This window comes from Pelobates fuscus, chromosome 3 (assembly GCF_036172605.1).
Source record: "Pelobates fuscus isolate aPelFus1 chromosome 3, aPelFus1.pri, whole genome shotgun sequence".
Taxonomy (NCBI): Eukaryota; Metazoa; Chordata; class Amphibia; order Anura; family Pelobatidae; genus Pelobates; species Pelobates fuscus.
Window position 1 is genome coordinate 12,970,481 of NC_086319.1, and position 25,420 is coordinate 12,995,900.

General features: G+C 39.9%; 1 protein-coding gene across 2 annotated transcripts in view; it reads right to left on the bottom strand.

Annotated features, from left to right (window-relative positions):
* Window positions 1-25,420, bottom strand: part of EFCAB6 (EF-hand calcium binding domain 6) — a 110,909-nt gene that overhangs the window by 53,983 nt on the left and 31,506 nt on the right. For both annotated transcript variants that reach the window (XM_063446717.1, XM_063446716.1), the window contains exons 6-13: window positions 22,231-22,367; window positions 18,628-18,746; window positions 15,705-15,823; window positions 10,532-10,680; window positions 6,932-7,042; window positions 5,769-5,889; window positions 2,389-2,559; window positions 1,126-1,197 (exon numbers count right to left, since the gene is read on the bottom strand). In XM_063446717.1, the coding sequence (XP_063302787.1) occupies window positions 1,126-1,197; window positions 2,389-2,559; window positions 5,769-5,889; window positions 6,932-7,042; window positions 10,532-10,680; window positions 15,705-15,823; window positions 18,628-18,746; window positions 22,231-22,367 (999 nt within the window). The remainder of the gene's footprint in view (window positions 1-1,125; window positions 1,198-2,388; window positions 2,560-5,768; window positions 5,890-6,931; window positions 7,043-10,531; window positions 10,681-15,704; window positions 15,824-18,627; window positions 18,747-22,230; window positions 22,368-25,420) is intronic.

Genomic DNA, 25,420 nt, shown 5'->3' on the forward strand with positions numbered 1-25,420 from the left:
AAGTGAATTTCAAATTCAATGCCACAGTGGCTCAACTGAAAGTCCAGTGAAATAATGATTCCAATTTGGCAAATTTGATCTGCAATTTAAAAACCACACAAGGACATGTATCCACAATGGAAGGAACAAGTTTTAAAAGAGGAGACTATATTTAAAAGAAGAAAAACTACCACAACAAGAGGACATAGTCTTAAATTAGAGGGGCAAAGGCTTAAAAATATTATCAGGAAGTATTACTGTACTGAGAGGGTAGTGGATGCATGGAATAGCCTTCCAGCTGAAGTGGTAGAGGTTAACACAGTAAAGGAGTTTAAGCATGCGTGGGATAGCCATAAGGCTATCCTAACTATAAGATTAGGCCAGGGACTAATGAAAGTATTTAGAAAGATGGGCCGAATGGTTCTTATCTGCCGTCACATTCTATGTTTCTAAGTTTTATTGCACTTCTGAGTTTTCCAAACAAGGTTAATATATTAAAACTTAATAGATTAAGGTTGATTATGGGATGCTTGTATTAGAAGTTAATTGCAGTTGTAGATGATGTAGAGTTTAAACACATATATCTGTTTCAATCCAAAATTAATAACCTCATCCCATTATTTAGCCAGGAGGGATACATTTCAGGAGTATAGATCCAAGTTTTGCCCAACTCTGCAGTATTTATTATTTCAAACTTACAATGGTCAGGGACGGATCCAGAGAACAGGGGCACTACAGGACTGTGTGGTGGACACATTTATCCCCACAAATACAGATACACAAACGTACAAATATACACACAGTGACAAATACCTAGACACATTTAGGCATATCACATCTACACTAATTACCTGCCTCCAGTCTGAGAATTTAGTTAAGTGCCCCCTATCCTCAGTACTTACTGAGTGTAGTCCCTGACATTTTTTTGTAACAACTTGGATGCAGGTATTTAGGTACAGAGTGGGTGTGACCCCTCACTTATTCCCTGCTGCATCATGAATTCCCCTGACTTCTCGGGGGGAACATTTGCCCCTGGATCTGCTACGGCAATAAGTGGAGTCAAACCTGCAAGCCTTATGTTTGAACAGAGTTCACCACCGTCACCAATCTCTGTGTAATTAAACTGTGTGGAGTTAAAATACTTACTGTGTCCCACGTCACAGGAACTGAAGCTTCCTTTTTCGTCTCTCTTTTATTGTTTAACCATTTATGACCTGTCTGATTAAAAAGATAATAATACAATTCAGTTATTACAATTTTTACAATTTAAATTGATGTCAAATCCAGATAGTTTTAACAACGAAGATAGAGATTGGAGAGAGTTCGTTGTTTTAGGAGGTAATCTAATGACAACAGATAACCGGAGACCGGAGAATTGTCCAGGTAAAAGACAGGCAGAGAAATCAAGAGGGATAAACAGCCTCCCAATATTAATGCTTGGGACCCAAAGCTGAGTGATGCTATCACTAGGTAAAGGTTATGGAGCCATTGAACAATCACAGCACTCATGGTGGATTTTTCCAATTCAACTACAGTATTGCAATTTAAAGTTTCAAAATCTGTTTTTCAAATTACGACAGTTCAAAGGTTTGCAAATAAACCCCATTGCAGCCATCATCATTTTTAATATTATAACTTTTAGACACTAAACAGTGTCAGATTAGAAAACATGTATCTTTCTGTGCTGGCTAGATGCCCCTAAACTGCAATTTCTGAATAAATCCAAATTCCTCACTGGGGTAAAGGTTTAAAACCTGCCACCTTCTTCCTGTAACGGCTCAACAAGCGGACTCACAGTAAGAAGGCTGCGAAGAATCGATCCTGTGTCAGAATATTCAGAATTCAAGACGTACTGATAGCAGAACTAAAAATGGACTTTATATTAACATCAAAGTATCTCATCTATAGACATTTATTGTATTGCTGTCACAGAGCTATTCACTAAAATCAATATTTAGAGTCGGTTTATCATGTTTTCACTGTTGCTTTTTAACCCTAAATTTGAAAATCATTTTGAATCAATTTTGAATTCATGGCAATTCTCACTTAGTGAATAACCTGTCAGACACATCAACAATATAGAATAAATGGACATAAGGATAGAAACGAGTGAAAGAGAGATTTGGGCCCAAACACAGTCTGGAAGATATGTAATCCCTTTATAATATATACCAATAAGAACAATAGAGAAATTAGAGAATATTACAAAGTGACAGGGTAACTAGGAGTTTATGCCATCATTGTATGTTTAATGTATCCTTCTTATTAAACTTTCTACATAAATAAAAATTCTCAGATAGATACCGTTTTAAAATAGTGCCATTTATTGATTTACACAAATCTCCCCACCCGAGTAGCGATGCCCTGAGGGTAAATACGCAAGGATCTGAGCTGCGAATTCGCACATACCACAGACTCCTTCTCTTCAAACAAGTCTAAGAACTGGTGATAGCTGATAAATCCTGTGTGCTCCGAGTCCAGAATGATCATTAACTCTTTGAACTGCTCATCTGTGATCCGGCATATCATGGAGTCCACGATTCTACGCAGTTCTTTCCTGCTGATTTTTCCTTTACGTTCCTGATAGAAGCATAAATCAAAATGTTATAAAATTATAAAATCAATCCTTGGATATTCTGCAACTTGTCCTGCGGATTCTTTCTATGGTAGCTGATTACTGGTTCTCTGGAAAGGGGACCTAATCTCAGGGCAGTTGGCTCAAAAAGGATAATTATTCTCAGGGCATTTTGATTAAGAAGATGTCTTAATCTCAGGGCAGTTGGCTCAGAGAGGATAATTATTCTCAGGGCATTTTGATTAAGAAGATGTCTTAATCTCAGGGCAGTTGGCTCAGAGAGGATAATTATTCTCAGGGCATTTTAATTAAGAAGATGTCTTAATCTCAGGGCAATTGGCTCAGGGAGGTGTCCTAATCTCCGGGACGTTTCCTAATCTCAGGGCAGATGGCTCAAGGAAGTTTCTTAATCTCAGGGCAGTTGGCTCAGGAAGGTGTCCTAATCTCAGGGCAGTTGGCTCAGGAAGGTGTCCTAATCTCAGGGCAGTTGGCTCAAGGAAGTTTCTTAATCTCAGGGCAGTTGGCTCAAGGAAGGTGTCCTAATCTCAGGGCAGTTGGCTCAGGGAAGTTTCTTAATCTCAGGGCAGTTGGCTCAAGGAAGTTTCCTAATCTCAGGGCAGTTGGCTCAGGGAAGTGTCCTACTCTCAGGGCAGTTGGCTCAGGGAGGTGTCCTGCTCTCGGGGCAGTTGGGTTTGTTTTAGCTCCATCCACTCATGGCCCTAGTGGGTTGAATCAATGCCTATTTTTAGTATAAACATACATATTCATTGTTTGTATTCAACTTACAGGATCCAGCTATCACTCATTTCATTTCCAGATAGCACAACATTTATTTAGAGGCTACCCCTGCATTAGTTGGACCACCAAATATCTTGAGAATTTGTTTTAAACATTAAAAACACCCAAAATACTGTGTGCATTTTTATTTTTTGTTTTTTCCTTCCCAACTTTGTTCCAGCCATCCTTTCCTTCATAGACTCCCCATAACTCCTACTCCATGATAAGTGTAATTACCGGTAACACACATTCCCCAGGGGAAGTAGTTTAAGGTACCTACTTGATCCCTAGTGTCGAGTTCTTGACCATTAAGAGAAGAAAACACAGAGCATGTCCTACTCTGAGAACACCTAACCACACTTGGTGCACATAGAAAAATTAGAGTATGAGGTGGTCTACTAATATTTGCTTACTTCGTACTAAAATTAGCATGATTCTACAAAAGCTGCTGCACAAACTGACTATGGCTGCCTGGCGATCCTTAGCGCAACACTGGCTCAAACAAGACTTTCCCCCTATGTACCTAGTAATCCAAACAATAAAAGAGACATGTCAAATGCATAAACTGACTGCTATTACCCGAGGTTCCCCAAAAAAGTTTGAAAAAATCTGGGATGCAAAGTGACACAAACGCGACTGAGTGGAGGACCGGGTGGGCACACAGAGCCTCATCTCTGCCCTAAAGGACCTCTCCCCCTCGCTGGTGAAACCAGGTGCTTTCTTCCTCTCCCCCCAGTCCCTTTCTGGGGTGGGGGCAGATGGCGCCTCTTCTCCACCCTCTCCCTACCCCTCCTTCTACCTCTTCCATCCCCCTCTCCTCACCCTCGCCGTGCTTTTCTTCCACTTCTCTTTTATTTTCACCTTTTACACTTATTCAGTGCTACTTCTTTATTATGAACATTTAACGAAAATGAAAATTAGGACGACCCAAGCAACGTAGCCAATCCCTACTAGCAAAACACCAATAGCCACATGGTATGACCTACCTACAACATAAAAGATTGGTCCAGAGGATTCACCTACAATGCTGCTCTGTTATGCTTTGCTTGTTATTGTATGGGTGCTGCGACACCTACTCTTTTATCTATAGCATTGACAACGAGCTTGTACACTGTGGCGTAGGTAACACTGTGCCGGTTGTTATGCCTTGTCTTGCCAATATTAAATAAAGAATATATTTTACAAAAATTAAAAATTGCGTGATTCTGAAGCTGAAGGTTCCAGAGATAACAGTTTACATTGTTACAATAGACATTTCTCTTTCAAATAGATGCCAGTAATTAGAAGAGCTGTTAAAGAAATATTTTGGGAACCAACACAACTTAACTGTATTTGATACATTGTGGGCTTACATTCATGTTGTGTTTCTCTTCCATTCAAATATCTTTAGTTTTTGCTGTAAAAAGAGATTTGAATCCCAGAGGTAGCAAACTACTGGCGCAATATAGTAGAACTTAGCTCCCAAATCCTACAACGACGACTGGGAGTGGATCCTTGGGCGTGCCTACTCTCGAGACCCACTGAAGGCCTCCCCAGGCACGAACAAAGGCTACTCAATATGCTTTATCTGGCGGCCCGCAGGGCCTTGGCACAAAAGTGGTCTTGTCCAGACCTCCCGAGTATATCCCTGGTCAAAACAAAAATGCGAGATAACTACATAATGGATAAATTAACCGCCCAGGTACGAAACACAATGCCTAAGTTCCAAAAAGTATGGGACCTATGGGAACAATACGACATCTAAGGGAGCAACCCGGGGAGCAGGGCAGCATCCACGCAGCTCCAAAAGCGGAAACCTAAAAACACGAGTATTATCAATTATCACCCCATCACCCGGACGGGTGGCAGCGGCACCACCGCCGGACGAGTGAGGGATCAAACTCGAAAAACACAAAGGAAACGCAACCTCAGCAACTACGGATACTTATGTACTTGTCTCTTACTTTTTACTTTCCTCTTAACTTTATTTTATTGAATGCAAGCTCTAGTGACTCATAAACTGACAAACGAGGGAATAAATCACAACATTTACTAGCAGTAGCAACTAACGGGAAGTGGGTAAACGGTCACACACCCTCCGGGGCCAGAGACCGAAATACTACTTCCCAACCCAACCCTCTAGTTACATGCTATTGTACATAGTTAATTTTGCTTGCCAACAAAATAGAAAATAACAGACGAAAATGTATACAGGAAAAGCAACGTATATAAAATGTATAATGTAACTTTTACCGCTGACACTCTGTAAAACTATACAAGTAACTGTGATATCAAATGCATAAATGTAAAAGCTTATACGGTCAATTTCAAAATCGTCTGCTCAAAAATAAAGAATTAAAAAAAAAAAAAAAGAGATTTGAATGTAGAGAACAATACAACATAAACCTTAAGTTGTGTCCTTTACTTGCAGACATCATCGCCAGTAGCGTGTACTCACCTGATCCAGCATGAGGAAAGCATCCTTCAGGGAGTGGTAAGACTCCTGGAAATGCTTCTGGAGTTTGTGAATAATATGGTCATTTGAAAACAGTTTAATTGCACTTCTTGCTGGGTTGACCCTAAAATGAAGTCAATGTTTAGTTCAGAGTTTGCTAATAATGTTGTATTGCTTTAATTAACAAAGACAGACACAATGACATCGAATGAAACACTGCGACTGGCTCTGTACCACATACTTCAGGACTTCCGTTCAAAACAAATCTCATGCCATCGGATCTCTCGCTCCCTATTGGAAGCAGTAAGCGTTTTTCAATGTTTTATTAAAATAAGCATGAGTCTAACATTAATCAAAATCATGCAGCTAACATCACTCGAAATCATGCAGCTAACATCACTCGAAATCATGCATCTAACATCACTCGAAATCATGCATCTAACATCACTCGAAATCATGCATCTAACATCACTCGAAATCATGCATCTAACATCACTCGAAATCATGCATCTAACATCACTCGAAACCATGCATCTAACATCACTCAAAACCATGCATCTAACATCACTCGAAATCATGCATCTAACATCACTCGAAACCATGCATCTAACATCACTCGAAATCATGCATCTAACATCACTCGAAATCATGCATCTAACATAACTCGAAATCATGCATCTAACATCACTCAAAACCATGCATCTAACATCACTCAAAACCATGCATCTAACATCACTCGAAATCATGCATCTAACATAACTCGAAATCATGCATCTAACATCACTCGAAACCATGCATCTAACATCACTCGAAATCATGCATCTAACATCACTCGAAATCATGCATCTAACATCACTCAAAAGTGTAACAAATGTACTCAAAATAAATTATGCACACTTTAGACTTTTCCCAGTGAGCTCTCAATTGCCTTGAGAGCAGACAGATCTGATGACCCGTTGCTGGCATAACAACACAAAGAAAGTAGCAGGGGTACATGGTTTCAGGTTATGCCCCAGAAGTTAAAGGGACTCATCCATCACCATAACCACTACAGCTTATTGTACCACTGCAGCTCATTGCATAATTGTATCCATTCGATCTAATGGTATCTTTACATATTATTGTTTCATTATCATTAATGGATTTTACACAGGTTGGTTACTTACCTGTGGTTGGGTCTAATGGGTATAGTTTGTCCATTTTCTGGAGGTTCCTGGTCCTGATAAGCACTCACAAACAGCTTCCAAGCAACACGGTTTGAAGCTGTACATCCATACCTAGAAATAACACAGCGGGATGCCATTCAATACAAGTCATATTATTACTGCCCCTGCCATGGCTTTCCAGGCCCGTCCCCAGTCTCTGACATGCAATGTGTATATTGTGTTTATCATAAAGCACAGTTTTACTTGTTTCATATGGAAATTATTATCATGGGGGTATATATGCAGATCATAATGATCCCAATCAGTATCGGTCTCTGACAATGCTGCAAACACAGCCTTTCTTTGTCTCGTTCCTTTAAATGTAGCAAGGGTTGCACGATATCTTTTAATATCTTATCATGCAGATTGTTTCACCTGTACATTTTTGGTGTTTTATTGGAGTTCAGGAAAATAGATGCAAATTATGAGCAGAACAGGTCTGTATTCTATTGAAACAACTGGCACTAACGGAGCTTATTGTTATGGAAATGTCTGAGCAGTGACATCAATCCATAGTACTGAAACTCGATTCACCTGCAGGATGGGACAGTGGGATTTACACAATATACATTCCCTTTCCCCACTATTGCTAGTCATTCTCACTCCTGCCTTCACGACTCAGAATTCTAGTAGACTAGAGCAATCAGTTTAATAATAATAATCCTCAGCCATTACTAATAATGGATTCGATACGTGCTATTTGAATCTAGTTTTCATGTGGTCTGAGACTATTTACCATGATTTAGTGCTTCTTGTTATCTCTCGTTCCATTATATTATGAAAGAATATGCTGCAATAAGTGCTGGTGTTTGCTGCTCGTTTTGGGACTATAATTAATGTCAATTACTATAAGAGGAGCATCACTTGCTCTAACACTTAGCTTCCATTGAGAATGTAATTAGTTGCCTGGATTCTAACTGTTACACCGTGTCATAGCTCTCGCTGTGTGACTGCAGCTGTAATTCATTTAATCTCTGCCCCTGCAGCCACCACTGAAATATCACCAAAGCCGGAGGCTTACAAATCAATACATGTTCACTTACAGAAGAGGAAAATGATTTTCCATTTGCTTAATGCCCATAATGAGCTTTTCTTCATAAACATTTTGTCATATCCAGTGCAGGGGATGGATATTGCAGTGCATTAACGGACATTGCAAAGTTCAGCTACAGTATATGGGGCCAGACAATGCAGTGTAGGTGATGGATATCGCAGTGCAGAGCCTGGACAATGCAGTGTAGGTGATGGATATTGCAGTGCAGAGCCTGGATATTGCAGTGTAGGTGATGGATATTGCAGTGCAGAGCCTGGACATTGCAGTGTAGGTGATGGATATCGCAGTGCAGGGTCAGACAATGCAGTGTAGGATATGGATATTACAGTGCAGAGCCTGGACAATGCAGTGTAGGTGATGGATAATGCAGTGCAGCGCCTGGACAATGCAGTGTAGGATATGGATATTACAGTGCAGAGCCTGGACAATGCAGTGTAGGATATGGATATTACAGTGCAGAGCCTGGACAATGCAGTGTAGGATATGGATATTACAGTGCAGAGCCTGGACAATGCAGTGTAGGATATGGATATTACAGTGCAGAGCCTGGACAATGCAGTGTATGATATGGATATTACAGTGCAGAGCCTGGACAATGCAGTGTAGGATATGGATATTACAGTGCAGAGCCTGGACAATGCAGTGTAGGTGATGGATATCGCAGTGCAGAGCCTGGACAATGCAGTGTAGGTGATGGATATTACAGTGCAGAGCCTGGACGATGCAGTGTAGGTGATGGATATCGTAGTGCAGAGCCTGGACATTGCAGTGTAGGTGATGGATATTGCAATGCAGAGCCTGGACAATGCAGTGTAGGAGTTAAATATTGCAGTGCAGAGCCTGGACAATGCAGTGTAGGATATGGATGTTACAGTGCAGAGCCTGGACAATGCAGTGTAGGTGATAGATATTGCCATCCAGAACCTGGACAATGAAGTGTAGGATTTGAATATTGCAGTGCAGAGCCTGGACAATGCAGTGTAGGAGTTGAATATTGCAGTGCAGAGCCTGGACAATGCAGTGTAGGAGTTGAATATTGCAGTTCAGAGCCTGGACAATGCAGTGTAGGAGTTGAATATTGCAGTGCAGATTCTGGACAATGCATTACAGGTCAAGGACTGGATACTATGGCACAGGTACAGCAAATGTTAAGGTTCTTTGCTCTGCAGTGAAAATGTTGCATGCTGCAGTGCAGGACCTGGACACTGCAGTGCAGTGCAGAGACATCACATTGCAGTGATTTAGATGAACATCTCAGTGCTGTCAAATAATTCTTCTAGTTAGCTATAGTCCCGTTTTTGCAGCATAAATTTTGCAATTTGGGTTGTAATACATTATAATTTCCTGTTCAGTGAACAAGCCTCACTGTGTGTCAATGTGTGTGGGTGCTATTCCCACTCTAGACCCATCCATTTGCTATGTGGTCAGATACCAAGAAAACGACCCACTTCTGATCATGATACCAATGTGTCCCAGAAATAAAATAATTATAAGGGATTTTAGTGCATCTAAATTAAATTTCAATGTTTCATTTTATATAAAATTACATGACAGTCATGCGCTATGGTGTAATTATTAAAGCTTTTGGAAACTAATTTAGAATAGATAACTCAGCAGCAATTAGGCAGTTAATTAAAATTTGGAAAACATTTAGATGAAAGCTGTGTGATTCTGTCTGAATTAAAACCACATTCCAGTCATCTGTTCAGTAAATTAGGTGTTTAACAAAGAATTAGGCATGGTGCCTAAGGGTCACCTTATAGAGGGGCTACAAACTACAGACAAGTAGGATTATAGAACCTCTCGTTGCTATGTGTGCCCACCAGCTCAGTGGATCCATGACTTCGTGTCAGTCACCTGACGCACTATGTCCACCCAATATTTTGTTTGTGGCTTTGTTCAAAGACCAGTGTTGCAATGGGATGTGGACCCCTTTATTTAATTTGGGGGGGTTTCGGGTTTGACAAGAGTTACGAAAAATAGCTGCCCCTGTGTAGTGCTGCATGGCATATTACTGGGTAACGAAAATACTGCTAAGTACGGATTAATCTTTCCCTTTGCGAAACAAATGTAGAAATCAACATTGCTGTATTTAAATCCGTTGCCATATTTTACTGACAGATAATTGTTCAGCATCGCTTCATTCCACAGCACTTAATTTGATGGTCTTCTAAAATGAACATTTCTGTGAAAACTGGTGGAATTTACTCTAAAAAAACCTCCCACTTTTAGAACATAAATATGGACAAAATAATTTGATAAATATCCCCCAATGCAGTGTGTGTACTTAACTTGATTGTGATGTCAGTTGCTAAATCATCAAAAAAAACACAGCATCATATGATAAAAAGGTTAATGCAATGTAGCTGATTTTTGATGTGTTATTCGTGGAGTTCCTTTCCATGGTGTAGAGTAGACAGTTATGTGGTGGTACCAGAAAAGTTTACGATTAGATTTTTTTACTCTGTTTTTCATGATTTGGTGTAAAGAGCCAATCATTTTCTTACCTGGTCATTAACTCTTCAAATGCTTTCTTGGATAACGGAAAAATTAAGTTATTTAGGATCGTTTTGAAGTCAACCAGAGATATAAACCCGGTCTGAGCTGCATCATATGAAGCAAAGGCATTTACGATCCGTGCACGCGATCCAGAGATCTGTGTGAAACACATTACAAATAACTATGTTTAGAAGATCTTTAAGTGCAGCCCCCAACTCCTCCCCCAAAAATGACACCTGAGAACTGATTGGTCGCAATATACAGATATTTTCAGATGTTTCATTGCTAGGTCTGAAAGCCCAAGAAATGTGAATAATTAGATAATGTGACAGGTCTGAGCCTTTGCTATAATTATAGAATTATTATTACAGAAATGTAATGGATATAAAATATCTGGGGGTGTTTGGGACAGTGTGGATACACAGTATTTTTTTTTCACCTTTACAATTATTTATTTATTCTTTGTTAAGGTGTGATGTAAAAATGAACAGTAAGACATGTACAAATGGGAAACATTGGCTGTCTAACACAAGCAATGTATGCAGATTACTTAGAAATGGAATTCCAAACTTTAGGAGTATTAAAATGGAGGCGAACAGACACATGCCTATTGGTGTGAAGTAGTGACAGTACTGGCACATGGCCCACATCAGCAATTCTCTGCACAAATTACAGATCAGTAACGCTGTGCACCATGAATCACACATCAAACTACTGCACCATAAATTACACAGCAATAAAGCTCTGCACCAAACATCTCTATACTGCTCTGCACAACACATCACACATCGATAATGCTCTGCACCATAAATCCCACATCGATAATGCTCTGCACCATAAATCCCACATCGATAATGCTCTGCACCATAAATCCCACATCGGTTCTGCTCTGCACCATAAATCCTACATCGGTTCTGTTCTATGCTATAAATCCTACATTGGTTCTGCTCTGCGCCATAAATCCCACATTTGTTCTGCTCTGCACCATAAATCCCACATCGGTTCTGCTCTGCGCCATAAATCCCACATCGGTTCTGCTCTGCGCCATAAATCCTACATCGGTTCTGCTCTATGCTATAAATCCTACATCGGTTCTGCCCTGCACCATAAATCCCACATTTGTTCTGCTCTGCGCCATAAATCCTACATCGGTTCTGCTCTGCGCCATAAATCCTACATCGGTTCTGCTTTGCGCCATAAATCCCACATTTGTTCTGCTCTGCGCCATAAATCCTACATCGGTTCTGCTTTGCGCCATAAATCCCACATTTGTTCTGCTCTGTGCTATAAATTACATCGGTTATGCTCTGTACCATAAATCCCACATTGGTCCTGCTCTGCAATCATAAATCCCACATTGGTCCTGCTCTGTGCTATAAATGACATCGGTTATGCTCTGTGCCATAAATCCTACATTGGTTCTGCTCTGCACCATAAATCCCACATCGGTTCTGCTCTGCGCCATAAATCCCACATTGGTCCTGCTCTGTGCTATAAATGACATCGGTTATGCTCTGTGCCATAAATCCTACATTGGTTCTGCTCTGCACCATAAATACCACATTGGTTCTGCTCTGCGCCATAAATCCCACATTGGTTCTGCTCTGCGCCATAAATCCCACATTGGTTCTGCTCTGCGCCATAAATCCCACATTGGTCCTGCTCTGTGCTATAAATGACATCGGTTATGCTCTGTGCCATAAATCCCACATTGGTTCTGCTCTGCGCCATAAATTCCACATTGGTCCTGCTCTGTGCTATAAATGACATCGGTTATGCTCTGCACCATAAATCTCACATCGGTTCTGCTCTGCGCTATAAATGACATTGGTCCTGCTCTGTGCTATAAATGACATCGGTTATGCTCTGTGCCATAAATCCCACATTGGTTCTGCTCTGCAATCATAAATCCCACATTGGTTCTGCTCTGCAATCATAAATCCCACATCGGTTCTGCTCTGCGCCATAAATCCCACGTTGGTCCTCCTCTGTGCTATAAATGACATTGGTCCTGCTCTGTGCCATGAATGATATATCAATAATTCTCTGTGCCAAAACATCTCATTCTGTACATGGTGTAAAACTATTTATGTGTGCAGCGCACCAAACTGAAACACACTCCAAACACGTTTTTCCTTCAGTACAAAGCTGAGCGGTACAATTCCTTAACTGCTTAGCACCAGTGCCACACACAGAAATGTTATTAGGGGAACGCAGGTTATAAGTGTGACGTGGAAGTCAGTACTTTCTAACTAACAGAGAGACAAAAGTAGTATGTACTATAAGTCTCTACAAAAAGGACACTAAGTTATAATATGTTACATGGAAACAGAATGACTTGTGTGACATCACTGCAATGTGTGTATTGATTGCAATGGTTATAGGTGTCAGAACGCATCACTGGACACCAAATGCAAAGGGATAGGCAGATTCAAATGTTAAACTGCTTGCTTACCTAAACTAATTATTCTAAAGTCTCTGTTATTACCGAATGCTGACCGGGCCAAACACTCACTTTGGAAAAAGTAAATCTCCCTCTTTAATCCCAACTGGTCTATTTTGGCTCAAATTGTGCAAATAAATTTCAATGAAAACTTCCCCGTTTAGTAAATATCTCCCTTTGCCTTTAAAGACCAGACATTCATTTTACAAAGAGCAATGAAAAATAAGACAGATATTTTTGTTAAATACTGTGAATCTGGTGGAGCTTGGCAGATGGTTTGAACACATATTCTTTGATAAAATCATGTATATATTATTATTGTCATCTACACAAAAAGATTCTTTTTTTTCTTTTTGTTTTGTTCTCTTAGCGACACGGGTACACAAAGTGTTTTCACCATTTTCCTACTCGCGATATTGGGTACAATCAGCCGTTGTCATGGTAATGGCAAGAAAACGTATTGTTCTACATGATAAAAAAAACACATCTTGCAAGACAATCTGTCACTGAATAACAAAGCTTTGTTTTCAGAGCAGCCGTGGATGACTGAACCGCTGTCTTGGCCCGCCACCCAAGCATCTTTTACATAAAGAGAATAAAAACATTTCAAGAAGAAATGGAAAGGAGAAAGGGAGACATTTATTTATATACAGTCATGGGAAAAAGAAAGTACACCCTATTTGAAGTCTACTGTTTTACATATCAGGACATACTAATAATCATCTGTTCCTTAGCAGGTCTTAAAATTAGGGGAATACAACCTCAGATGAACAACAACACATGACTTATTACATGTGTAACAATGGGTACTCATTGTATTCAATGTACACTTACCATAGGATACAATGGCCAAATGCCTGACTGGTTTATTTGGCTGTTGTAGAGTAAGTAACCATAGCGGCTGTCTTGAAGACAGAACTAGAGTTGTGTTAATCCCTGCATTGTAAACAAACTATATAAATAGCGGTGTGTACCGGCGGAACGCGTTTAGCATCTATGGAAACTTCCTCGATCTACCGCAGTGCATCTTTTCATCGGACCCTCAAAGTTGGAGGAGGGTACCTGAGCTGTCTGGAGGCAAGAAAGAGGGACTCTAAGGACCTTTACCATAAGGTGGACTGCACGGTGGGATTTTATATTATAATACTACAGCACTTCTGGCTCCCTATGGAATCTTGTTTTTCTGTATTTTGTATTTAAAATGTTTGTGTTCATTCATTGCTGTTTATGCTGTAATGTGTATGTATTTGGGGGTACTCCATTTATCTAGTCTAATTTCTTTATTTTTATACTATATTGCTAAATATAGGCATTTTCTAAAAACAATGAATTTCCTACATAGTAATAAAACTTTGATTTGGAAGAATATAAGCCGCAATTTAAAGATATACACACAGGCTGTTCAGACAGAAAACATGACAGGTGCATAGTTGCCTTATAGGCAGGGGAGGGATATTAGAACCTAAACCCAACGCACCCAATTAGACATTGACACTCTTGTGTATGGGTCAAAAACGTCCACAGCTTTAATAATAATAAAGTTAATAACTTATTTTATACAAAAAATACCAGGGTCATTGCCCGCCCCAACCACCATTGTTATAACATCTGCCCCATGTTAAAAGGCAATGACCCATAACATAAACACAACTTAACAATATATAACAACCACATAAATATGAACATGTAAAGTGCCAACATTTTCTCAATTTACTCCTCGTAGGGGTATACCCAGATACCCCTACACTACCGAGGTTGTGAGTCACCGACGGGCTCGAATCCTCAAAACTTGTACGAACAGTGTATCATTTGAACCAACCAACTAACTGCCATTACTCCTATATTTACTAAGAAGGTCGTTTTCCCCTTAACCTTCCTTACCCCACCCTGCCGCTGTGACCAAACGGAAAAACAACACCTCACTAAATAGGAAGGGAGGGACCAACTCTGCCAGGTAAGAAATTAGAGCAAAGAGATTCTAAAATGGCTGATTATTTATATCAGCTAGCCCCCCAAACACTAGCCCCACCAAGCCCACACACCCGCCTTGCCCGCCTCCCAGCCCTGTAAGGGCCCTACTTCCTAAGCTGCGCTTTCTCCAGGGTCTACAAGAAAATGAAAAGATATTCAGCTTCATCAGATACAATTGTTTAGGGGAATATTTATAATGATGGTATTCTGGTGGGGTGAGTAAAAGAAAAAGTGTCTACCATCAAGCCCTATAAGAGGTGGTGGCATGTCACTTGACCGCTTTATTATAGGGGCACGCACACGCATATGAGCATGTTTGATGTCTGGGTCATTCGTTCACTCTCATGCTGTCCTTAGGGAGGGGGAGCCTGTCCCAGGACCTGCACTTTCATAGGGATTACAAACTGTTACTTTTTATTGTAGCAGCATGAAATCCTGGAGGGGGAGAAACGTTATGCCAACATCAAAGAAGTATTTTATCTCCCACACTTCTCCTCCATAAAGACTTTCTAACCCTAACAATGCCAACTCTGTGTCACTACTTTGTTATATTCACTCTCGGTGAAAACTTCCTCGACATGTTGTCACCCCATACACACTCACATCACTGAGCCAGTGCACCCACTCATGATTGAGAAGATCCAGTGACTAGTTTTAAGATTCTCACATCATGTCTTCCAAGTCATTAAAAGGCGGTGTTGTGCAGAAGTGTAATAGTGTAGCAGTACAGAAAAAAAATAACATTTAAAAAAATCAAATTCACTCACCACTCTCCTAAATGCTGTCTCCAGTTCATCCAGAGAACAATCCTTTGTAGAATGTATCTTAGGCGAACAAGGTGGTGTCTGCTGTGCTCGTTCCAGGGGTGATGTGTCCCAGATTAATGCTGCAAAAACAAACAAGCATTTTCAGGAAAAGTTTTGAATAATATGGTGTAAAGGACATGTGGACGTAAACACAAAAACTGACTGCCCTTAATGAAATGTAAAGTGGTTCTAGTATTTCCTCCTATCGGGTTTTTTAACATTTCACAGGTTTAATTACATTCATGGATAAATAAATGCGTGAACAAAAGTCTGCAAGGAGCAGCCCACAAAAATGTAGAGTTTCCAATAATTTGAATGTCTGACTCGTAGCTAAATAAAACATATTAAAACAAATACGGTATCCCCAACACTTCAAACACAGGACAAAACATAGCGTTAATACATTTTTATTTTTTTTAAACGGAAACAATAAAATGAAACACAAAATAAAAGGTGATAAACAATATATATCGGTACACTTTATAAACATGGTTATTGTTAAACATTACCCAGATTCGAATTGTTTTCATTATAAAGTAGTTTGCCTTTTTTTTTTTTACACAATTTCATGTACTGGAAGATTAATATAATTTAAATGCTATTATACAACATTCTACATTAAATATTTCTAAACAGTGCATTGTCTGCTAGAAAAGTGGCATTTCTTCAAGGTTATTACAGCCGAGATATGACATCATTTTTGCACAATTATAACAACATTACAGGAAATCATAGGAGAATATATTTCTAACACAAATTATAATAAAGGATACATTAAAAAAAGCCACAGCTATAACTGAGACAATCAGAAAGGTAATATAATAATACATGCAAAAATCATAAGCTTAAATATATATGTAAAGCATGCAGTTATTAGCGGGAAAGAGAATGAAAGCCAATCCACACTGCTTTATCACTTACTTTATTCTGTATAAAGTCATCAATCCAGTCAATGCAGCAAAAGAGAAAGAAATAAGTCCAGAAATATTATAGAATGTTTCTACTAGATGATCCAGCGTAGCACTGCGGGATGGGTTCTAGGGAACCTATAAAGCATTTTAACAGCATTCCTGCTTGCCAGCCACTTCATGGTGATAGATGGGTAATGGGCACCATATACTCTATGGGATATGGATGGTAATCAGAATGTGGGGGGGGGGGGGGCTGTGGGCATGTGTACTGTGAGGGAGCTCTTGCAGACACAAAGCACTGAAGAATTGAACGAAGTATGTACAACTTCTTCGATGTTGAAAAGAATGTAGTGGTTATGGTGCTATCATTCTGCAGATGCCATTGCCCACCTCTGGATAAAACCATTTTTGAGTGGTTTGACTAAAACCGAGAGTCCCCTAGTCACCCACGGTCTGGCCCTCCTGTCCTGTATTGTTAATATGTAGCTCCATTTCTACATACTTGGATGGCAGAATTTAGCCTGTAATAGCCTAGTTGTGACTACTGATGAGTTTGGGGATTGCCCTACGTAAGCTTTTTAAGCTATTTTTGCCAAAAGTTTCCATTTGGATTTTAGTTCACTACAAATAGGAGTTTAGTGAATAACAGTGTAAGTCTATTGAGTCCCCATTATAGTCCCTTAGACAGCCACTGGAGACAGGCTTAGGCCTGCAAGGTAATTATTGCAGTTTCCTTAGAGTCCCTTAGACAGCCACTGGAGACAGGCTAAGGCCTGCAAGGTAATTATTGCAGTTTCCTTAGAGTCCCTTAGACAGCTACTGGAGACAGGCTTAGGCCTGTAAAGTAATTATTGCAGTTTCCTTAGAGTCCCTTAGACAGCAACTGGAGACAGGCTTAGGCCTGCAGGGTAATTATTGCAGTTTCCTTAGAGTCCCTTAGACAGCCACTGGAGACAGGCTTAGGCCTGCAAGGTAATTATTGCAGTTTCCTTAGACAGCCACTGGAGACAGGCTTAGGCCTGTAAAGTAATTATTGCAGTTTCCTTAGAGTCCCTTAGACAGCTACTGGAGACAGGCTTAGGCCTGTAAAGTAATTATTGCAGTTTCCTTAGAGTCCCTTAGACAGCTACTGGAGACAGGCTTAGGCCTGCAAGGTAATTATTGCAGTTTCCTTAGAGTCCCTTAGACAGCCACTGGAGACAGGCTAAGGCCTGCAAGGTAATTATTGCAGTTTCCTTAGAGTCCCTTAGACAGCAACTGGAGACAGGCTTAGGCCTGCAGGGTAATTATTGCAGTTTCCTTAGAGTCCCTTAGACAGCCACTGGAGACAGGCTAAGGCCTGCAAGGTAATTATTGCAGTTTCCTTAGAGTCCCTTAGACAGCCACTGGAGACAGGCTTAGGCCTGCAAGGTAATTATTGCAGTTTCCTTAGAGTCCCTTAGACAGCCACTGGAGACAGGCTTAGGCCTGCAAGGTAATTATTGCAGTTTCCTTAGAGTCCCTTACTAAGTGGGACAGGACATTGCACTCAGATTATTTCAATGAGATGAAGTGGTCTGGGTGCCGATAGTGTCCCTTTAATATAGGTAATGATCAAATTTCTCCTTTTACTCTGATCCTGACAATAATTGAAGGATATTTAACAAAATGTTGCAGACACGTTTACATTTAGTTTTTGGCCAACTTATTATATCTATTACATTTTTTTTCATCTGTTGCTTTCTTTGCACCCTACAAGTTTTGCATATATGTAACATACATTTTTCCACCACGTTTTGTATCATGTCTCACATTTTGGCGAATTTCTAAAATGCAAATCTCTGCAACATTTCTTTTGAAGAAAACAGTCACTTTTTAGATTACTATTGGACACTTTAATAAATACAATCAAAATAATGACAAAATCTAACTGTCTCTTTTCAGAACACTTTGACAAATATCCCCATCGTGTTGTGGAAATAAAAATCTCTTGCCTTTTGCAACAGTCTCTCTCTCGGGCTGGCTGTGGATCTCTGCATTCAGACCAAGATGTGTCAGCATCTCCTTGAAGTCCAGCGTGTTCTTTGTGCCGATACAGTAACGATTCCACAACCTGCCCAGCACAAAAAACAGAAAATCAAGGAATATATGTAAATAGTACAAATTTAAAACACTGCATATTAAAAAAATATATATATATATATATAAATAATATATCTAAAAATAATATATATTCAGAATACTTTTTTAAATAATTATATAACATAAACATTCAAAAGGGAATGAGCCGGAAAAGCTTTTGTCATCACACAAGAAGTTTACACGGTGTGAAGTTGCTTTATGGACATCCTTGTCTGAGCCTCACTGGTCCAAGATCTGCACCTTAATACACAACTTCTTAAGGGGAAAGTCCATAAAATAAATATGTCCCTTGTTCTAGGGACAAGGCATGATCCCACCTCTAGAGGTCTAGATGGACAAGTAGAATTTCACTCTACTAAAGAAATGAGTTTCAGAATAACAGTCTGCTTGCAACTCTATACCTCAGTTTGGATCACATGGACCTCAATTTGGGCATACTGCAGATGTGACTGAGTTGCCACCCTTCCTAGTTGGGACATTTTGGTGACCCTACTACCAAACCCACAAGTTGACTACCCCTACTTATTTACCATTCCCCCATCTTCCCAACCTGGTCATCTTCCCAACCCAGTCATCTTAAATTCTACACTGATCATTCAGGTACACCTGTGCTTCCTCCTCATTACTACTTCCCTTACACTATCTACACTCGATAAATTCCTGGTTACCTGCACTACAGGAGAAGCTATATGTCTGCTTTAAAAATGATAAATAGCTACCTAAGATCTTTCACTTTGTGTTGGATTGTGATATACGATTTAACAATTATTACATACCTTCCACAATACCAAACACCCCGGTTTTGCTCTTTTGTAACCGATCATCCTTTACTAAGTGTACCCAAATTAAAAAAATTAACAGCGTTTATAATTTCCAAAAATATATCTGAGCCATGAGATAATATAAATGAAATATTTTAAAATCAGTTACAAAAAGTTTTTTTCTATTACTCAAAAGACAAAAAAGCATATACACAGCGAATAGGGTAAAAATGTTTGCCAGGTGGTGAGAATGTATGGCAATGTGTGACAAAAACTATAAGAAAGGAAAAGTGATTAATTACATGAATAGGCCATTAAGTAATGAAATAACTGATAACTTCATTGCTACCTGCTTTATTTAGAAACAGAGATAGATTGATGGCCATTTCACACCTCACCTCACTTGTCATAAAATCTTACTGGAAATCAGTTTTCTACAAACGTACTGGTAGCAGAGAGGTGCCCTCCTTGTGGGATTGGACACTCAGGGTCGAGGAGATCTGTTCTTGTGAAGAGCTTATTCTCACGACTGGTGACAACCAATGCTAGACTGGCTTGGATACAATGGCACTCCGATCAGTCTGCACCTCTGGGGAAGCGGGTGGCCTGGGAACCCCTTCCCTTTGTTTGTATATGTACGGCCTGCCCCTGTAGATGGTTGGACTCTTTCTGGATCTGATCTCCTTTGCCTAATTCTTCTGTATTTCCTACCTCCCAGTCCTATCTACTCCATACACTGCCTCTCCTCCCCTTAATCCTGCACCTTGCTTTTCTCATTTCCTATACTAAATGCTCTCAGTTTGCAGTGTCGTACCTGGGCTATCTGATGTGGACAACTGCCTCTTGTTACTGCCAGTTTTATGTAGCAACATGGTATTTCGTTTTCTTGATGGACCTTTGTTTCTAGAAATGCACCTGGTACTTTGAGACTTGTCTTACTTATTTTCTTTGTTTGATTATCTATAGTCTTCTGTTTTGCTACTTTGTTCAATGAGCTGCACTGATATTTATGCAATAACTTTTCCTCTTTTTTAAATAAAGGCGGTAAGATAAATAATAAAAACAAATGGTGGCTATGTCTTGAATGTGAGGTTTTATCTAGCTACATTGTGTCACATGTCAAAATGTGGGGAAATGTGTCTTTTCGAATTTTAAGAATATTTGTAATTTTACTTCTTGATTTCCGATACACACATCTCTTTCTCAGCATGGAAACACGATTTTATTACCGCCATGAAATGAAGCAGTGTTGGTGCCTGTTTTATTTCTGTGTAGAGCGTACGGACTGCTCAACAGTGCCGGTGCTCAATGTAGGGAGTGGGCAGCTGCTGAGCTCTCAATTGCATTCTTCCATTTTTAAAACTGTCTGCCGTGTTTTTTAGTACTTTAATTGAAAACCGTGCAGCCGTTTTAAAATTTACAGCCTGTGTGAATTTGGAATAGATACAAATTCAATTTAGGGATCTAAGCCATTCTGAAACTGCAGTGAAAAATGTTACGTTTACTGTCAAATAAAACACTGCGCTGGGTAATTGCCTTCCTAATTTCACTGTGCCGGAGGGATTTTGGCCAGGGAATGTAAGGTTCTCATACATGCACATGTTTTTTTATTAAATTAACCTACAGTATTTTATTTGGTCCCAACTGTGCTTTATTCGAAGCAGGAGATAAAGATTCCTATTCTTACATATTAAAAAGAAATGTGAATTTGGTGTAATAACAGGCCAGTATCTTTACAAACTGTACCTAGACAGAGTGGGAGAGTGCTTTGAGAAGTATCTTCATGGCTCCCTACAAACACTGGTAGCATTGTCCCATCCTAACTTGGCACACTAATCTGTGCCTGTCCACATCGCTGGTGGGTAGTGTCTCTCCAGCTCCCAGCTTTGCCCTGGTCAGATTGAAGGGGCACAAATTATGTCATATGTTACCCCCCCTTCGGACTTGAAGCTTTCTGAAAAGTTGTATTTGTCCATTTATACCCTTAAACATGCGTTAAGCAAATCCCTTTATATCATGACATCCCTGGCACAGGATACCCTTTATATCATTGCATGCCTGGAATAGAAAAACCCTCAATATTATAACATGCCTGGCACAGACAAGCTCACTGACACAGACATATACAAGCTCACTCACTAGCAGGCAAACACACACACAAAATCACTTTCATAGACTGAAGCTTACCTGGCACTGGCAGGTGAAGTTGCCATTTTCTGGCCTCTTACTTCCAGCGAGGTCAGCAACTTGGTTTGGTTGAGCTTGTTAAGGAGACAGATCAGGGGCAGAGCCAGCACAAGCCAACCACAACCCTGACCAATCAGCATATCATCATAGAGATACATTGAATCAATGCATCTCTATGAGGAAAGTTCAGTGTCTGCATGCAGAGAGAGGAGATACTGAATGTCAGTCACACTGTGCAGCACTGCCCCAGGAAGCACCTCTAGCAGCCATCTGAGAAGTGGCCAGTGGAATTATCACTAGGCTGTAATATAAACATTGCATTTTCTCTGAAAAGACCGTGTTTACAGCAAAAAGCTTGAAGGAAATTATTATATACTCACCGGAACAAATACAATAAGCTGTAGTTGTTGTGGTGACTATAGTGTCCCTTTAAGAATTATAAAATATATTAATCCTAGCAACAAATATGTAAACAATGTCTCTAGAAGTGGCTGCAAGTCTACTTACTTTTCATACTCTATGTTCTTCATTTTGAAGCAGTAGTTCTCAAGGATTCGGCGCAGTTCATGTTTCTGTATTTGACCATTTTGATTGTAATCAAAGATTCGACAGACCCGGACTACAGCTTTAAGATTCTTTGAAATCTGTGAATAAGGAAGTTCTCAGAATTAGGTGCAGTGACCAATCTTATATCAAGGGACTAAAGCTAACTATCCGTGGCACTAAATGTTGGTGGACTACAATTCACATCATGCACTGCCAGCTATTGGCCAATATTAGCTGCTTCTATATAAAGTATACAAATGTACCAATTATACCATAATGTATTATTACAAATCTCTCATTATTTTAAATTATACACAATACAATCTTATATTTATATCTATTTCATAAATAAAAAGCCCACATTTGAGATGTATTGCTGTGGAGCTCTGTGATACAATCATGCATGCTCCATGTTACTGGGAGTTTTATTGCTACAGAGCTCTGTGATACACACATACATACATTAGTAGTTTTTCCCTTAATGTGTCTAACGAACTGGACAAATGTATTTATTAAATTAATTTGGCTACTTAGATTGTGCCATGCAATCGGCACCTCCACACAGCATTACCCAAACCCCCCGAATGGGAGCCTGTCCGTCGCTGTGCGCGTCCTTGTATTAAGTATTACTTTTTTTTGTTTGTGTTTGTCTCGGGAAATTGTCTTCCTCAAGGAAGAGCGAGAGATGAAAAGACACAGATGAGCAGATATCAAGAGACATTCAGTACTAAATGAACTGGAACAAAATAAGTATGTAGACGGTGAGGCTCCTGGTATTGGCTGCGTTCCTGCGGCAGCGCAGTCTAACTTGTCTTTTTCTATTGATTCCATCTGTTTACACTCTACAGAGTATTGGCGCCCTGCTGCGCACATTTCCTATTTACCAGCTGGAAGCTCTGGAACATCTCCAGCATTGGCACTTTGCCTGGAAGCACAACTGGAGCTTAATACTTTGTTCGTCTTATATTTTTAATTAACTGTTGTGTCCAGTATGGGGAGCTGGTTTAACATTTACATAAAATCTGAAGGTGTTTGGCTGGAATGTCCTGTTTTGTACGCCGCTGGCAGAACAGTTGCCCTTGTCTATTATATTATATCAAAACACATTAGTATGAGGATTATTTTAGTGAGAAGCAAACTGCGCTCCTAAATCAACACGGTAAAAACGCCAATCTCAGTAAGAACACATGTCATTTTCTTATTGTGATTAAATTAGTCTGACAATCTACCAATAGAACCTTTACATAATATTTGTGCCACCTTTTGGTAATTTGGACAAGTATATGAATAGAGAGTATAATAAAGGACACTTAGATAACGTTCTAATTTGCCCATTTGTTACATTTGCAACGTTCCGTTTGAAGACGTGTGTAGCCTAGGCGATCCCCAAAGAGATATGGTTTCTTTTCAGAATCCATTTAATAAAAAAAAAAAAAAAAGCATGTTTTACATTCTGAGATCAAAACAGTGCAACGTCATTACATCACCAACCATAACGGTGCAACGTCATTACATCATCAACCATAACAGTGCAACGTCATTACATCACCAACCATAACGGTGCAACGTCATTACATCACCAACCATAACGGTGCAACGTCATTACATCACCAACCATAACGGTGCAACGTCATTATATCACCAACCATAACGGTGCAACGTCATTACATCACCAACCATAACGGTGCAACGTCATTACATCACCAGCCATAACAGTGCAACGTCATTACATCACCAACCATAACAGTGCAACATCATTACATCATCAACCATAACAGTGCAACATCATTACATCATCAACCATAACAGTGCAACGTCATTACATCACCAACCATAACGGTGCAACGTCATTACATCACCAACCATAACGGTGCAACGTCATTACATCACCAACCATAACGGTGCAACGTCATTACATCACCAACCATAACGGTGCAACGTCATTACATCACCAACCATAACGGTGCAACGTCATTACATCACCAACCATAACGGTGCAACGTCATTACATCACCAACCATAACGGTGCAACGTCATTACATCACCAACCATAACAGTGCAACGTCATTACATCACCAACCATAACAGTGCAACGTCATTACATCACCAACCATAACAGTGCAACGTCATTACATCATCAACCATAACAGTGTAACGTCATGACATCACCAACCACAACTGTGTAACATCATTACATCACCAACCATAACAGTGCAACATCATTACATCATCAACCATAACAGTGCAACGTCATTACATCATCAACCATAACAGTGTAACGTCATTACATCATCAACCATAACGGTGCAACGTCATTACATCACCAACCATAACGGTGCAACGTCATTACATCACCAACCATAACGGTGCAACGTCATTACATCACCAACCATAACGGTGCAACGTCATTACATCACCAACCATAATGGTGCAACGTCATTACATCACCAACCATAACAGTGCAACGTCATTACATCACCAACCATAACATTGCAACGTCATTACATCACCAACCATAACAGTGCAACGTCATTACATCATCAACCATAACAGTGTAACGTCATGACATCACCAACCACAACTGTGTAACGTCATTACATCACCAACCATAACAGTGCAACATCATTACATCATCAACCATAACAGTGCAACGTCATTACATCATCAACCATAACAGTGTAACGTCATTACATCACCAACCATAACAGTGTAACGTCATTACATCACCAACCATAACAGTGAAACGTCATTACATCACCAACCATAACAGTGTAACGTCATTACATCATCAACCATAACAGTGCAACGTCATTTCATCACCAACCATAACAGTGCAACGTCATTATATCATCAACCATAACAGTGCAACATCATTACATCACCAACCATAATAGTGCAACGCCATTACATCACCAACCATAACGGTGCAACGTCATTACATCACCAACCATAACAGTGCAACGTCATTACATCACCAACCATAACGGTGCAACGTCATTACATCACCAACCATAACGGTGCAACGTCATTACATCACCAACCATAACGGTGCAACGTCATTACATCACCAACCATAACGGTGCAACGTCATTACATCACCAACCATAACAGTGCAACGTCATTACATCACCAACCATAACAGTGCAACGTC